The sequence below is a fragment of the Lepidothrix coronata genome, unplaced genomic scaffold (genome assembly GCF_001604755.1).
Source record: "Lepidothrix coronata isolate B3197 unplaced genomic scaffold, Lepidothrix_coronata-1.0 Scaffold1, whole genome shotgun sequence".
NCBI classification, from domain to species: Eukaryota; Metazoa; Chordata; class Aves; order Passeriformes; family Pipridae; genus Lepidothrix; species Lepidothrix coronata.
The window spans coordinates 125,042-139,481 of NW_016690181.1; the positions used below are offsets into that span (position 1 = coordinate 125,042).

General features: G+C 44.5%; 1 protein-coding gene across 4 annotated transcripts in view; it reads left to right on the plus strand.

Annotated features, from left to right (window-relative positions):
* The window catches only part of RGS6 (regulator of G-protein signaling 6), a 123,932-nt gene that overhangs the window by 95,984 nt on the left and 13,508 nt on the right, over positions 1-14,440 (plus strand). For 2 of the 4 annotated variants that reach the window (XM_017812074.1, XM_017812051.1), the window contains 2 exons: positions 2,448-2,537; positions 10,189-10,242. In XM_017812074.1, the coding sequence (XP_017667563.1) occupies positions 2,448-2,537; positions 10,189-10,242 (144 nt within the window). Of the gene's footprint in view, positions 1-2,447; positions 2,538-3,940; positions 4,050-10,188; positions 10,243-14,440 lie in introns of those variants that run through there. The other 2 variants (XM_017812061.1, XM_017812067.1) reach the window with 2 other exon arrangements.

The window sequence follows — 14,440 nt, forward strand, 5'->3', positions numbered from 1 at the left end:
AAGGAGAGAAAATGCTTCAAACCAATTAGCCAACTGCAGTGGCAGTGGGGCTGTGGTGGTGCAATAGTCCCATTTCAGGGAAGGGCTTCAGTTACGAAGTCACCTTGTGGTTTATTTCATCTCGGGATTGAATCAATTTTTTCCCATTCTCACCACCAGATACTGAGTTTATACTGTTTTAAGGTCAAATACATGAAGTTGTCTTGACATGAGCAAGAATGATAGTTGTCACTGGCATGCAGGCAGGTTGTATAGCCAGCCTGGTGTGTTCTCCTTTGTCTGTGTGGCAATGAAAGCTGTATGTTATTTTCTAAATATGTTGTCACTGTGTTTCGGAGCAGACCCAGTTGTCTGACCATGGGGAAAGAAACCATTTCAAGTCCAAAGACAGTAAAAAAATTAATCATGTCTAGCAAAAGGTTAATAAAAATACCCCTGTCACCCACCAGCCCCGCAGCACCTCAGCCCCACAGCACCTTCCTGCCCACCTCAGCACCCCCTCCCACCAGCACCCTCCATGTGCTGGCTGCTGCAATGAGGACCACTACGAGGAAGAAGGCTCTGGAGACCCCTCAGGCCCTTTACTGTTGATGGGCTGCCCCACTTACTCATCAGTCTCCTTGTGGTCCTGGAAAATCACATAGTTAGGCAGGGGCTTTTCACCAGTAATTATAAAGAACTTATTAGGAGGACATGGAGTCTCCTTGGAAACCTTAAGAAATAACAGTACAGGTAAACTGGTTGGGTTTAAATCAACTGAGTCCTGAGTTTCTGCTAGTTGAAGTATTTAGGAGAGAACTGATATTGAGAATCCTTACTCACACCAGAGAAATATAAACCTTTTGACAACCATATCCACGATGTGTATTATTTTCCCTTCTCTTGTCTTAGGGCATACTTGGCTCATGGTATCCTGCATAAATAGAACAAATGTCCCACAACTGGATGTGAAATCTTATGGCAATGCTGTACGTGAGGAGTGTGAAACTGTGCCCTCCCATGTGTTTTTTTCTGAAGCAAGAAGGGTGACATTTGCTAAATGGCTTTATATGAGTGTTTCTATTGCAAAATCTTGCGCTGTCCTTCAGTTAGCTAGTGCTGCACAAATGAGGATCTGTCAAGACTAAAAGCAAGTATGGAAATTAACCAGTAAAAATTGTTCCACACCAGGTTGTAGCTCAAAGGATACATTTATGCTGTGTCGTAGGAAAACCAGTGGCAGTTATGCCCCTCTTAGGACTACACCGAATAGTGTAAGAAAGCTGAATTAAGCAGTTCTTCTGTGTATAGACAGGTCATTGCTAATTACCCATGTTGGTGAAGATAAGGGAATTCTGCTTGGCTTGTTAACACACTGAAATAAGCTGTGCGACTTCTGTCTGGTTTGGTTCTTCTAAAGTTTCATGTACAATGGCTTTAGGATAGAAGAGAATATTTCATGTTGTATAAATCAGTATAGATAAAACTGCTCATTAGCTCTGTAAAACTGCTTCCTTGGGCAAAGTCTAAGAGAAATGCCCAGGATGCCTGTTTTTCTCTTGAGTTCCTTTTGTGTGTTCTCAGTCATTATTTGGTCAAAGTATTTTGATTTTATTTTCTTTGTGTTTGGGATAATATCTATTACAAAACTAGGGATAACTAGGAGAAGAGCTGACTGTGTTAAGGGATTCTCAGCAGGAAAGTAAAACTAAGGAAGGAAATTAGAAAAGGGTATGTGTTAAGTTCTGCTGCAATGAAACACTACTTTGTAAGTTTGAATATACACATACTAGGTTCTCTTAGAGCAAACTGTTAACAGGAGTTAGACTTGCTAGGAGAAGAAAGAACCCAAAAGAGAAACTCACCCAATGTAAGATGTAGCCATCCACATCTGAGCTAGTCATGTAACCTCCTGCATAGTCACCAGAGGTATGGGCTTTTTTAGGATATTAGCAGGTTTGCTTGCTTAAATACATGTCTTAAGTGGAGATGAAATGTGTCTCAAGTATCAGTTCCTTTCTGTAAACAGGAGGGGAATGCTGGGTGATAGTCCAGCTATCTAGGAGTGGTAAAATGAAACCTAATCTATGGGACAGTTTCTGGTGTTTATTTCTTCCTTCTAGAGGCATCCTAGTAGCTTCAGACAGGCTAGGCACCTGCTTATAATCTGGAGATTTAAGAGAGTTGCAGTCTTTGCAGAATAACACTGATTATCAAATAATGTGTGCCAGCTTTTGGGGTGAGGGCCATCTCTTTGTTTGGTGTTTATACAGCCCTAGGCACAGCAGGATCCTGCCCCAGGATGGACCTCCCGTACACTACCACAGCACAGATAATCAATAATAGCAGCCTTACTTAGAACTTTGATCAGTCTCTCTTCCTTCTAATTTGCTGTGTTTTAAATCTCTGTGATGTCTAAATGAGGTTTGATAACAATTCTCTGTCTCTCATTTCCTCCCGTCCCACAGGAGCACATTTACAAGCTGATGAAGAGTGACAGCTATGCGCGCTTCCTCCGTTCCAGTGCTTACCAGGACTTACTGCTGGCGAAGAAGAAGGTATCTGTTGGAAAGGACACGCTTGCATCTCTTAGCACCTCTTGATTCTCACCTGCTGCTTGCTGCTAGTGTGAAAATGAAAATACTGTTTCCTTTTTTTTTTCTTAAAGAAGGGAATGAGCACTTTTGTCTTCTTCACTGGGGGCACAGGGTATGGCATCCATGTGCACAGCCTCAGCATGAGTTTTGGGGAAAATATGGTGACCCAAGGTAAAAATAATATTGAAAGGTGTTTGTCTTGCACAGTTGTCTCCGAAACTCAATGTAGGCAATTAAAATTGTATTGCCTCTTTCTCATGGAAAAGATGGTATGTGGTATTAGAAGCAGAACCCATCAATCTATTCATTACTGGTGCAAAATTCACCCATTAAGGTTTTCACCTGCCTAGCCTCACCATGTGATATTTCCTTTGGATGCCTTACCTATAAATTCCTCTTCAGTGATTTCCATACTCCTGTTCTCCCCTTCCCTTGCTTTTGCCTGCCTAGATATGTTTCATTTTCCTCAGAGACAGGAAATAATTACAACACATGTAATAATCAAGAATTCCAACCACATTGTCTCACAGGAGATCTGGATTTGAGCTCTTCTTAACCTTTTAGTATCTGCATGAGTTCTGCCAGCACCGTGATTCTGTCAGGAGCCCCCAGATTAGGGTAGCAAAGGAGTGATTACACAACTCCTGTCCCTGTGCCCCTTCTTTCTAAGAGGTCTGGGAGATAAGCTACTGATCTCTGCATTTGTGGCCGTGCTCAAATGCTTCCTGCACCTCCTGACTAATTTCCATAGGTCTGTGTGTCTGTCTGTGTGCATGTGCATGCCATGTACATGTGTATGTGTCCCACTTACGTTTGGCTTCCAGGACCCTATGTAAACCGAGTCCTCACTCCTGCAGCCTGAGTGTGTGGTTTCCCGTCACCATCTTCCCTGCTGTTTTTCTGCTGCATTCTCTGTGTGCTGCCAAATTGCATTGCATCGACACAATACAATGAAATCCCAGTGGTATTTTTGTCCTGGTTGTCATTGTGTGCCCTAAAAGCATGCATATGGTGACAAAAGGAGACAAGTCTCTCTGTCTGCTGTGCCAGAACTAGTGGAAGGTGGTTAGGGGAAGGTAGTGGAGGGCAGCAGTCAGCCTTCTGTTTCAAAATGTCTGGTCTATGACAGCATAAGCCAGTGCAGGTTAGACCTGACTTAGAGTTCAGAAGCTGTAGGGAAAGAAGGAAGTATAAGGCAAAGTCTTCTGATGGTATAAAGCATAAAAACCTCTGCCATCTTCCTACCCCTAGCAGTTTGTGGTTCCCCTCACCATTGAACACACGAGGGTTTGAGTGCTTGAAAGCCGGGAGAGTTTTCTCCTCCCAGCCAAGCCCATTCAAACTGGAGGTTTATTTCTTTGCAGTCCTTGTTTGCTCTCAGATCAAGCCCTGAATGTGTCAGTGTGACATCCTCATTCCCCTGCAAACTGCCGGAGGAGCAGGTTTTGGTGTCATGTTAACACAGCCATGAAAGTAAGAATCACGTTTCTTGTAGAAAGAACTGTGGGTGCGCGAGTAAATATATCAAAGCACAAAAAAGGCAGGAGTAGATCTGTGCAGATGTGCTGTTCACGAGCTTCACATGATGTGGGAGGGGAGTTGGTGTTACTCTGGAGTCTGTAAAGCTCTGTGCAACCACATTGCATTATGTTGGACAAGTGAATGTTTTGGAAAGAGTGTAGATACAGAAGTGCTGACAGAAAGAACAAGAAATTTCTGTGCACTGAGCTACACGGTCCTATCTTGAGGACCTTTGGTGCAGCTTTGTGAGGCATTCTTTTAAAATTCCTCTAAATAGCTGGAAAGCAGAGGGAAGGAAAAGAGAAACCCAGTGGCATATCAGAGCCTGTGTGGCAAAAGGATTTGGTTTAGAACCTGCAAACAAAGTCCTGGATTCACTGATATGAATAGAAATTCACTGCAGTTCTTTAAGTCTTGATGAGTACATCTCTCTGAGGCATGTCTGTCCTCAAGACATTATCTTCACATTGCCTGTATACCACACTGTATGACATAGCCTTAGTTTTATTACTGAAAATAAGTTCTGTCAGAAGCACAGCATGATGGACATGGGATAAAAGAGTTGCTTGCACTAAGCAAATAAACTATGGCTTTAGATTCACACGTGAATATTTTGTGGATAAGTTTATGTTGATCTTTTGCCCTTTGGCACTGGCTTGTGGCTAACTGAGTGGGCAGGAAAAGGGGAAACGTTGACTGTGTGGCTAGAGCACAGGACTGGGAGCCATAAAAATCCATGTGCTTCCCCTGGTTCCCCCACCTAATTTCTTGTGTGAGCTTGGTGAAAAGAAGGTTCAACTTTGCCTCATATCCTCCTCTTTGTCAAATGGCAGTAATAATAGTGACCTGCTCAGCTTGAAGCCAGAGCTTGATTAGTGATTCCAAACATGCTTGACATTTTTAATATTTGTAAGATAGTGTAAATTTGAAGAGTTATTTTCTTCCACACCGTACAATAACCATAGATGTGGAGCTTCCCTTCCCTGCTCTGGGAGTAAAGCAATGAAGAGGAAGAAGGGAGAAGAAACTATGAGTCAGGATTGAGATGCAATGACAGAATTATGAGAGGAACATACTGTTCACACCACTAACGGATACAAGACAGCAGACATAGGTTGTATGCAGACCAGGCATATATACTTTGTTAATCCATTTAAGATTTTTTTTTCTTCATTCTTCCCAGTGTCATTATTGCAAATAACCACAGTATTATTGGCCTCAATCCTGCAGATTCATGGTGCTCAGCAGGGAATATGAGGTTGGCCTCCAGCAAGGGTGTGATTGGAAGCAGCGAGCTGCAGAGAGGGAAAGCTGGGTGTAGCTTTCTGCCTCCAACAGAAGTCCTCTTCCCTGCCAGAGTGGAGACGAGGGTGGAGCCCTGTCCTCAGGAGGAATGGCCATATGCCCAGCCCAATTTGAGTTCTGTGCATTCATGCCCATCCCCCTCTCTGCAGCAGGTAGAAATCGTGGGGCTGCTGAAAGCATCTGGTTTAGCAGTGAAGGGCTGGATGGTGCTGAGATCCCCGACCAACTTACTGTATTTTATTCGTGTATCTACAAAACACGCCCCACTTGTGCTGTGCAAAGTCAAGTGTCGACCTGCTGCTATTTCTGCTGATATGCAAGTTACTGCAGGGTACCGTACAGCAGGTAATCACCACTGCACTGCCCTCCAGCCCTTCTCCACAGCAGCCAAGATGGTGGCTGGATGTCCTTAGAAAGCAGCGAGCCACCCGTCAGGACAAGTGCTGTGACAAATCTTCTCACTCAAGGCAAGGAGGCATTTAGGCAGGGTGACTTGGATGCAGAGCAGAGTTTTATTCCCTGGGGAAAGAGCAGTGTAGATCAGTTATGCACAGGAACTTTTGTTAATGGTGAAGGAGCAGCCAGACATGAGCTCTGCTAGTTATTTTTGTGGAGAAGGGAGAGAAAGAAACAGAAAAGACCTTGAGGCACTTTCCATTACTCACCGTAAAGGTGAAACAATGACATTGGTCGGCATCTCTGCATTAGCTGAAGCGGCAGCTGAACTGTCACAGTCCCGGTGTTCATGTCAGCCTGGCATGGGGTGGCTTCCTGCCATCCTGCCCTGCCTGCAGGCAGGGAAGCATCCTGGAAAGGCACCCGCGGCTGCAGTGCAGCCAGGCTGCAAAGTCATGGGAGTAAGCCCTGCCACACTGAGGGAAGAGCAGGTTGGTATTTGCTTGGTTTAGAGCATTGTTTTCCTCTCCAGCTGGTTCAGAGAAGTTGAATTCACCATGGTCCTGTTCAAATGGACACAAAATATATGCAAAATACTGTTCTGGTCACTTGGTAGTGCCTTTGTTTTCTCACTTTGGACAGCTAGACATGACTGCCTGAGAAGCCCAGGACCCTGGGCATTGGTCAGGGAAGTAATTATCCTTTATTTTCATCTGATGCCATTCCCTCTGGAATACATCTTTTTCACCAAGTTAAAGTTCAAAATAAACCCCACTCCACACCCCAAAGTCTCATACCAAAAGAAGAATTTGATAGCTGACAAAATAAACCCAGGGAGGCAGGGAGTGAAGGAGGGAGGGAGAGATTTTTGCAGACCTGAAGTTCAGAAGACCAAGTTTTTATATGTATTTCTCTACCCCTTTTCAGATCCCTGGCAAAAAGTGTCAGCAAGGGAATGGTTAGGACCTTCATGCCAGGAGGGACAGGCTCCATTTTCTGCACACACCTTTCGAAGCATTGCTTTTATCCAGACCGCTGTGCTGACTGCTCTGTATTGTCCAGGAAGGTTCCTAATGCAGATTATGCCCCCATCTCAGTCCCATCAGGGCACACATGGACAGTTTAATTCAGTGGCAGGACTTCCTTTGCATGTTGTAAAGATGCTGAGTGCTTTTCTCATAATTACTTTTAATAATCAGTGTCAGCTGGTTTTCTTAATTTTTTTCAGCTTAAACTCTGTGCCAGCAGAATCTACACAAAGGAACTTTGAATGGCTGTGTAAATAATTAATCATTAGAAAAGAAAAATTTGGAGAAGAAACTCAATAATCAGTGAATGGCTTCTAAGTGGCAAAATCTGGTTTTCTGTATCTACCTGGGCTGAGAGGTTTTCAGTAGCAGCAGGGATAGTTGTTTCATATTTTATCCAAATGCACATGTCCTTTGCCATTAGCTGGTAGAGTCTCTTGGTGTATTTACTGGCAAAGTTTGCTTTTTTTGTACCTAGGAAGACTACATGACTGGCATGCACATTCTCTGCCTTTGCCCCTTTGCACACACAGTGCATGTTTGTGCAGATGCTGCTGTGGTGCTACAGTAGGCACGGCTCCAGGGTCCACACGCCAGGTCTGTTCCCAGGACTGAGATAGATCTGACTCAGTCTCTCTATTTTTTTTTATTTTTTTTTACTTTGTTATTTTTAAATTTCCTTCATTTGCTGTGCAAGGCAGCCTCCCCACCTCTGCACCGTGGTGGAGAGATGTGGGCAGGCAGTTCCATCCACAGCAGGCTGCCAGCCACAGGGGCAAGCAGACAGGAAGAGCCAGTGAGCCATACAGCCAGCACCCACACCCAGACATTAAAACTACTCCAGCCGGCTCATCACTCTGCAGCCAGCCGGCCTCAGCTGCTTTTTATTTTACTAGAAAATGTCATGCTTTGACTCAGAGCTGGATGCTATAGGGATGAGCTTTCCATGCATCCAGCTGGTCCCAGCCTGCCACCACCATGCCAAATGTGTAGAGTGACTGCAGACTGTGCTTTGCAAGGTGCTTCTGTAAGACACTGTCAGTGCTCCCCATGGCTGCTTCCCTACACGTCTTCAGTTGTGGTAGGCAGCAAACAGCCTTGTGGGGGGCTCCCTGTGCCAGACAAGCTCTCAGCACCCCAACAACATGCTCACCATCTTTGAAGACCACTATCTTGCCTTTCTTCTGGGTGGGAAGCTGCCTCACCTTGCAGGTAGAAAAAGCAGAGGCACTAAATTTTGATGGCAAGTGCAGGGACACAGCACAGTTTGCATTCAGCAGCTCACTCTCTTTTGCCCCCAGTGCACACCAAACATTCACTTCAAAATGCAGTTGGGCGAGACACTGATTTTTCCAGCCCACAGCAATGCAACGCTGCAAACTCCAAGTGCCTTGCTCCCCTAGGGATCCTTGCAAAACACTCAGTCTTTTGTCCAGGTATTTCTTCTCCTGAATGAAATTGTGTCTTTAATTTGGCTGCCCAGCTGGGCACTCCTGTCCTTAATCCTGCTCACTGAGACACGTTCAGCGAAGGTGGCAGGACTGCAGGCTCTCCCTGTCACCTCTGCTGTTTCGGGGTGTGGGGACACCTCTGAGGCTCCTTGAAAGAGGGGATCTGCGATGCCCTGAGCACTTGCACTGCTGTAATACTCAGCAGAAGAGTGATGTTTCTTTCCCCTTTCTCCTCCTCTCACATGCAAGGAGAGGCAACTAACCCTTGGGTTAGTGCATGTTAAATACTTCTTTAGGGACCATTGGACCGGGTACAACACTGCCTTCCTGCCAGCCAGGAAGTCTGTTTTGTTGCTTGGTGCTTGCTTTGAGGCCTTGGCTCTGTTCTCCATGTGGGCTAAAATGACATGCCTCTAGCTTTCACTTTTGATACCACTTCTGGGACATCAGAGCTGATGGTGTGGCTTCCTCAAACAGTTATAAGTGGGGAGGTTGCTTGACTCTTTCATCTGGACAAAGAATATTGCTTGTCTTAAGAGCCTTATATTTTGGTCTCATCTCTGGTGATGTGGCAGGGACAATCTGCCTCATCTCTGCCTGGGATGCTTCAGACTAACCTTGTAGACATCAGAGAGCTCTGAAAGCTGGGATGAACATGCAGAAGGATCAAAAGGCTTTGCCTAGACTCACCTACACAAGTTCTCATCTTATTTATCTGAGCTTTTGGCTTCCTTACATCTTCTCCATATGATATTTGCACTGATGCTTTGTTCTGAGGGTTGTTACTGCAGCTGAATCTGTGGCAGATGATATGTCAGCTATTGTCTCTCCAGTGCAATGCTTATTTCCACTGCACTCTCATGCACCATCATTGCTGTGGCTTTCCCTTGTACGTAGCTCCTTATCTCCTTTGCAGCAGTTTTACTTCCATCTTACCACACCCATTTTGCTGGCTCACCAGTAAACTTAAAATAAGTTTCTCTCCTGGAAATGAGCACCGCTGACAGCTTTCTGGCTGCAATGACTTTCTTTCATATTGTTGAGTTTCTTCTCTTTTCCATAACAATTTTTTTCTCTTAGCTATTCCAGCAAACATACCAATACATTATTGAGTTCTTCCTTGTTAGTGACAATTAGATCTCCCTTGTGCCAAATGAATGAAGCGCTGCAGTGAGCAGCTTTCTCAGGGTTACATTAATAAAGCTGTGATGCACACACTTGTCTTCTCACAGTGCAGTTGAATGTCGTCCTGCACTTGAATAGTCCTGTACTCCAGGTACAAAAATATCGGTGTCCCAAATCTGCCTTCTATCTTTTTGTGGCCTTTCAAAGACATGCGTNCTGTCTTCTGTTTTGATGTAGCTGGACTTAATGGAAATATGCTTCTACCCTCTGGGTAAGTAGAAGAGTGTAGGTTCCCTGGCAATGAGTCCAGTGGTGGTTTTCTTCCAGTGCTGTATTCACTCACACATTGCTTTTAATAGTATAAAAGTTACTGTGTTTTTTTCATCACTCTAAGCAAGTGGATGGGAGCCTCCGATCAGCTGTTTGGCAGATGTTAACCAGAATCAGAGGTCCCAGCTCAAACAGCCAGAAGGACAACTCAATGAACGAGAAATCAATACCAATAGCTGTAAGACACAGCAATGCACAGACCTGTTTGAGCCATTCAAAAATCTCACAGGAGAAAAGGTAACATTCTCTGAGAGTAAAAGTAGCGATGTCTCTCATTCTTTAAGGCATTTTGATTTCTTATGTTTGCTGTTGCAAACATTGATTTCTGCTTTTTACATTTTTACAACTTTTTCCACTTGCTGCTTTTTTATATTTTGCTGCTGTTTTGAAAGACTGCATTTAAGCTGAAGGGGTTTTTTTCTGTATTTTTCTCTCCCCACTTTTTTCCTTGTTAAGACAGAGAATGAGCAAGGTCGTAGAACTTCTCTAGAAAAGTTCACTCGCAGTGTGGTAAGTTCCTTTTCTTTTCCCTCCTCCATTTCCTCAGAACTTCATTTTTAGTTGGGAGGAATGTGGATGCTTGACTTTTATTTCATCCTTTATTTTTGCAGCTAGCATCTTTGCAGCTTCTCTCTTAATACTGTAGCTCATCTAAATAGTAGCTCTAGAGAAGGGGTTGGGGGCGGGGGGCAGAAATGCCAGAATGCTCATTCCAGCCTATCATCATTGAAAAAGCAACTTGATTTTTGTCTAGAATTATACGCAAAGTTGTCTTTTTGCTGTGTTCCCACTACAGTATTTGTTGGAGCTTTTCCTTGCTCAATGAAGTAGAAGAGCATGGTTCTCATAGCACCATTGCAACAGTATCCACGTGGTTCCATAGTGCATGGTTAACCGTACCATCACATACATATCCACCCACCACACTGCAGCCGCTTCCTCCGTTGCCCCCACCTGCCAGTGCTCATGTAAATAGTGATGTGCAATACCCTTTGACTCACTCACGGTACCAGCACCGGAAAAGGCGCACAGTAATAGCAAGAAACATGAAACACTGCTAAATCTTTTAGACAAGGGAGTGGTGGGGTCTCAAGGGCAGATGTTCTCCCTCTCTTGTCCTTTGCTAGTCTCCAACCTCTAGCCAGTTCAGGAGGGGGAAGCTGGTCCAGTTGGGAAGGAATGCTGCAGCACAGGGCAGCATTGAACATTGACCAGGGCTGCTTCTCTTCAGCCCCCAGGGTAGGACTCCAGAGCTTGGGCAAGACTAGCTTGTTCCACTTGCTTTCAGGGATCTGTCTGTGCAGCAATTTTTCTCAAGAACAGAAAAAGCAGGGAGAGGGTGCAGGACCAGAGGCAGTGGAGGAGCAGAGATACCGGACAGCACGGGATAGGACAGGCTTTGTGCATGGAGTGGTACAGAACAAGCACAGCACTAGAGCTGAAGACGCAGCAGCTGAGTCAGTGGGGAATTACTCTTGTGTTGATTATTATCAAGTACAATTTAACTTGATATGTCATATGGATTTGACATACTGCTATGGTCTTCATGTATCACCCAGAGCAATATTTCACCGAAACTTCATAGACTTTGTTATGGCTTTATAACAGCTTTATAATGAAGACATTAGACTATATGTATATACAGTACATATTGTGTGGTTGACACACCTGAAGGACAGGATGCCATCCAGAGGGACCTGGACAAGCTGGAGAAATGGGCGCATGGGAATCTCATGAAGTTTAATAGGACCAAGTTCAAGGTGCTGCACCTGGGTCAGAGCAACTCCTGGTATCAATACAGGCTGGGGGATGAATGAAAAGATCAAAACCAGCCCTGCTGAGAAGGACTTGGGGGTGCTGGCAGATTAGAGGCTCGACATGATCCAGCAATGTGCACTGGCAGCCAAGAAAGCCAGTCATGTCCTGTGCTGCATCAAAAGCAGCGTAGCCAGAGTTGAGGGAGGGGATTCTGCCCCTCTGCTCTGGTGAGACCCCACCTGGAACACTGCATCCAGCTCTGGGGTACCCTGTACAGGAAGGACATCGACCTGTTGGAGCGAGTCCAGAGGAGGGACACAGAGTTGATTAGAGGGATGGAGCACCTCTCCTATGAGGAAAGGCTGAGAGAATTGGGATTGTTTAGCCTGGAAAAGAGAAAGCTTTGGGGTGACCTAATTGTGGCCCGCTACTACCTGAAGGGAGCCTATAAGAAAGATGGAGAACACTTAGTGACAGGACAAGGGGGAATGGATTAAAACTAAAAGAGAATAGGTTTAGATTAGATATTAGGAAAAAATTCCTTACTGTGAGCATTGTGAGGCACTGGAATAGATTGGATAGAGAAGCTGTGGATGCACCATCCCTGGAGGTGTTCAAGGCCAGGCTGGATGGACCTCTGAGCAACCTGGTCTAGTGAAAGTTATACCTGCCCATGGCAGGGGTTTGGAACTAGAGGATCTTTAAGGTTCCTTCCAATTCAAACCATTCTATGATTCTATGATATTCTTGCTCATTTGTGTATGTATGTATATTTATATAAATCTAAAACATTTTTACATGCAGATGGAAACAGGAAACTGCACAGGTAACTGTGAGCTGTCGTAGAGCAAATACAACTAGAGCAGTTCTTCCTGATGCTGCTGTGCTACTGCGCAAGCAAACCCAAATGTAACACACAAGGCTTTGTAGTATATCCACTGGCAGACTTCCTGGGGAATGTATTTATATAGCTAATGCATATGCACACATTTAAAATATGTTGATACAAAATATATCACTATGCCCATCTGCATATTTACTACTTTCTAAGAGTCTGCCAGGAAGAGGAGTAGGCAAGATTATTTTTTTTTAAAGAAACTATGCAGAAATATTTATACCAAGTGGTAAATTCTGCTCCCAGATTTGCCAAATACATAAAAGAGTAACTCTCACTTTACTAGACTGGCTGGGTTTATAGTTGCAAAGCCAAGGATGGATTTTTCTCTTGCATTTGATTTGAAGGGTAACTTGACAAGCTCAGTTTGGGATGGTAGGATTAAAATGTAAGTAGCTGCAAAGAAAATTGTTGTAGATTGGTCGGCACTTTTGTTCATTTTTGTCTTACTGACTAGCATACTGTAAACATTTTCTTTCATTTTTCTTAATACAGATATCAAATGTATAATTATTGAGGATTACTTTACCTCTGAAACATCTAAACACCTGACCAACTCCCTCAAATGTCATCTTCTGATGGCACAGTAGCTACCACAACTAGGAAGGGTCTAAATTTTTTATACTTTGTATTGTGGCAGTTTGTCACTTCCATCAGATGAGAAAACAGTCACTTTGTTGGCATGTTATAATGTCCTCGGAAGACAGTGTTACCAAGTGGGAACTTTATGGTGTACTCAGGGGACTAAATTAAGATCAAGTTAATTCTGCATGCTCTAGTTCTCCAAAATGCACTGCAGGTCCCCAGCTGTGTAGGAGTGGAGCAATACAGCAGCCCATGTTCCCAGAGCTCCACTGTGCTTTAGTCATTGCTCATTACAGGATCACATATTCAAGCTGTCCCTGCACGGGCATGACGAAGTTAAGTGTATGGTTAAGGTTTGGCTGGAACAGACCCCCAGTGTTTGGCTCTCTTCAGCGGGGGAGCACTGAGCCTATTTTGCAAGCAGAATAATATGACGTCACATTTCTCATAGTCAACTTGTCATCCACCAAGACTCCCAAGTTCTTCTCTGCAGAACTGATCAGGTCAGCCCCCAAACTGTACTGGTACTTGGGGTTATTCCTCCCCAGGTACAGGACCCTACACTTGCCTTTGTTGAACCTCATGAGGTTTCTCTCCACCCAACTCTCCAGCCTACAAAGGTCCTGCTGAATGGCAGCACAGCCTTCAGGTATATCAGCCACTTCCTCCAGTTTTGTATTATCAGCAAACTGGCTTAGAGTACATTCTATCCCTTTGTCCAGGTCATTGATAAACAAGTTGAGTAAGACTGGACCCAGTATTGATCCTTGGGGAACACCATTGACCACAGGCCTCCAACTGAATTCTACCCCACTGACGATGATGCTCTGAGCTCTGCCATTCAGGCAGCTCTTCATCCACCTCACTGTCCATTCGTCTAACCCACATTTCCTGAGCCTACCTATGAGGACATTATGGGAGACAGTGTCAAAAACCTTCCTGAAGTCAAGTAGACAACATCTGCTGCTCTCCTCTTATTGACCCATTCTGCCATGCCATCGTAGAAGGCTATCAGATTGGTCAAGCATGATTGACCAATGGTGAATCCATGCTGACTATTCCTGATGACCTTCTTTTCTTTTACACACTTGGTAATGACCTCCAGAATTATCTGTTCCGTCACCTTTCCTGGGGTGGAGATAAGGCTGACCAGCCAGTAGTTTCCCACATCCTCCTTCTTGCCCTTTTTGAAGATGGGAGTAACATTAGCTTTCCTCCAGTCATCAGGTACATCTCCTATTCTCCATGATTTTTCAAAGATGATGGAGAGTGGCTTAGCAACAACATCTGCCAGCTCCCTCATCACCAGTGGGTACATCCTATCAGGGCCCATGAATTTATGGGTGATAAGTCTACCTAGCTGATCTCTAACCCAATCTTCTATGATGAAGGGGAGGCCTTTCTCCAGATTTCTTCTCTTACCTCTCAGGTCTGGGATTCCTGATGGCTGACCTCAGAAGTAAAGACTTC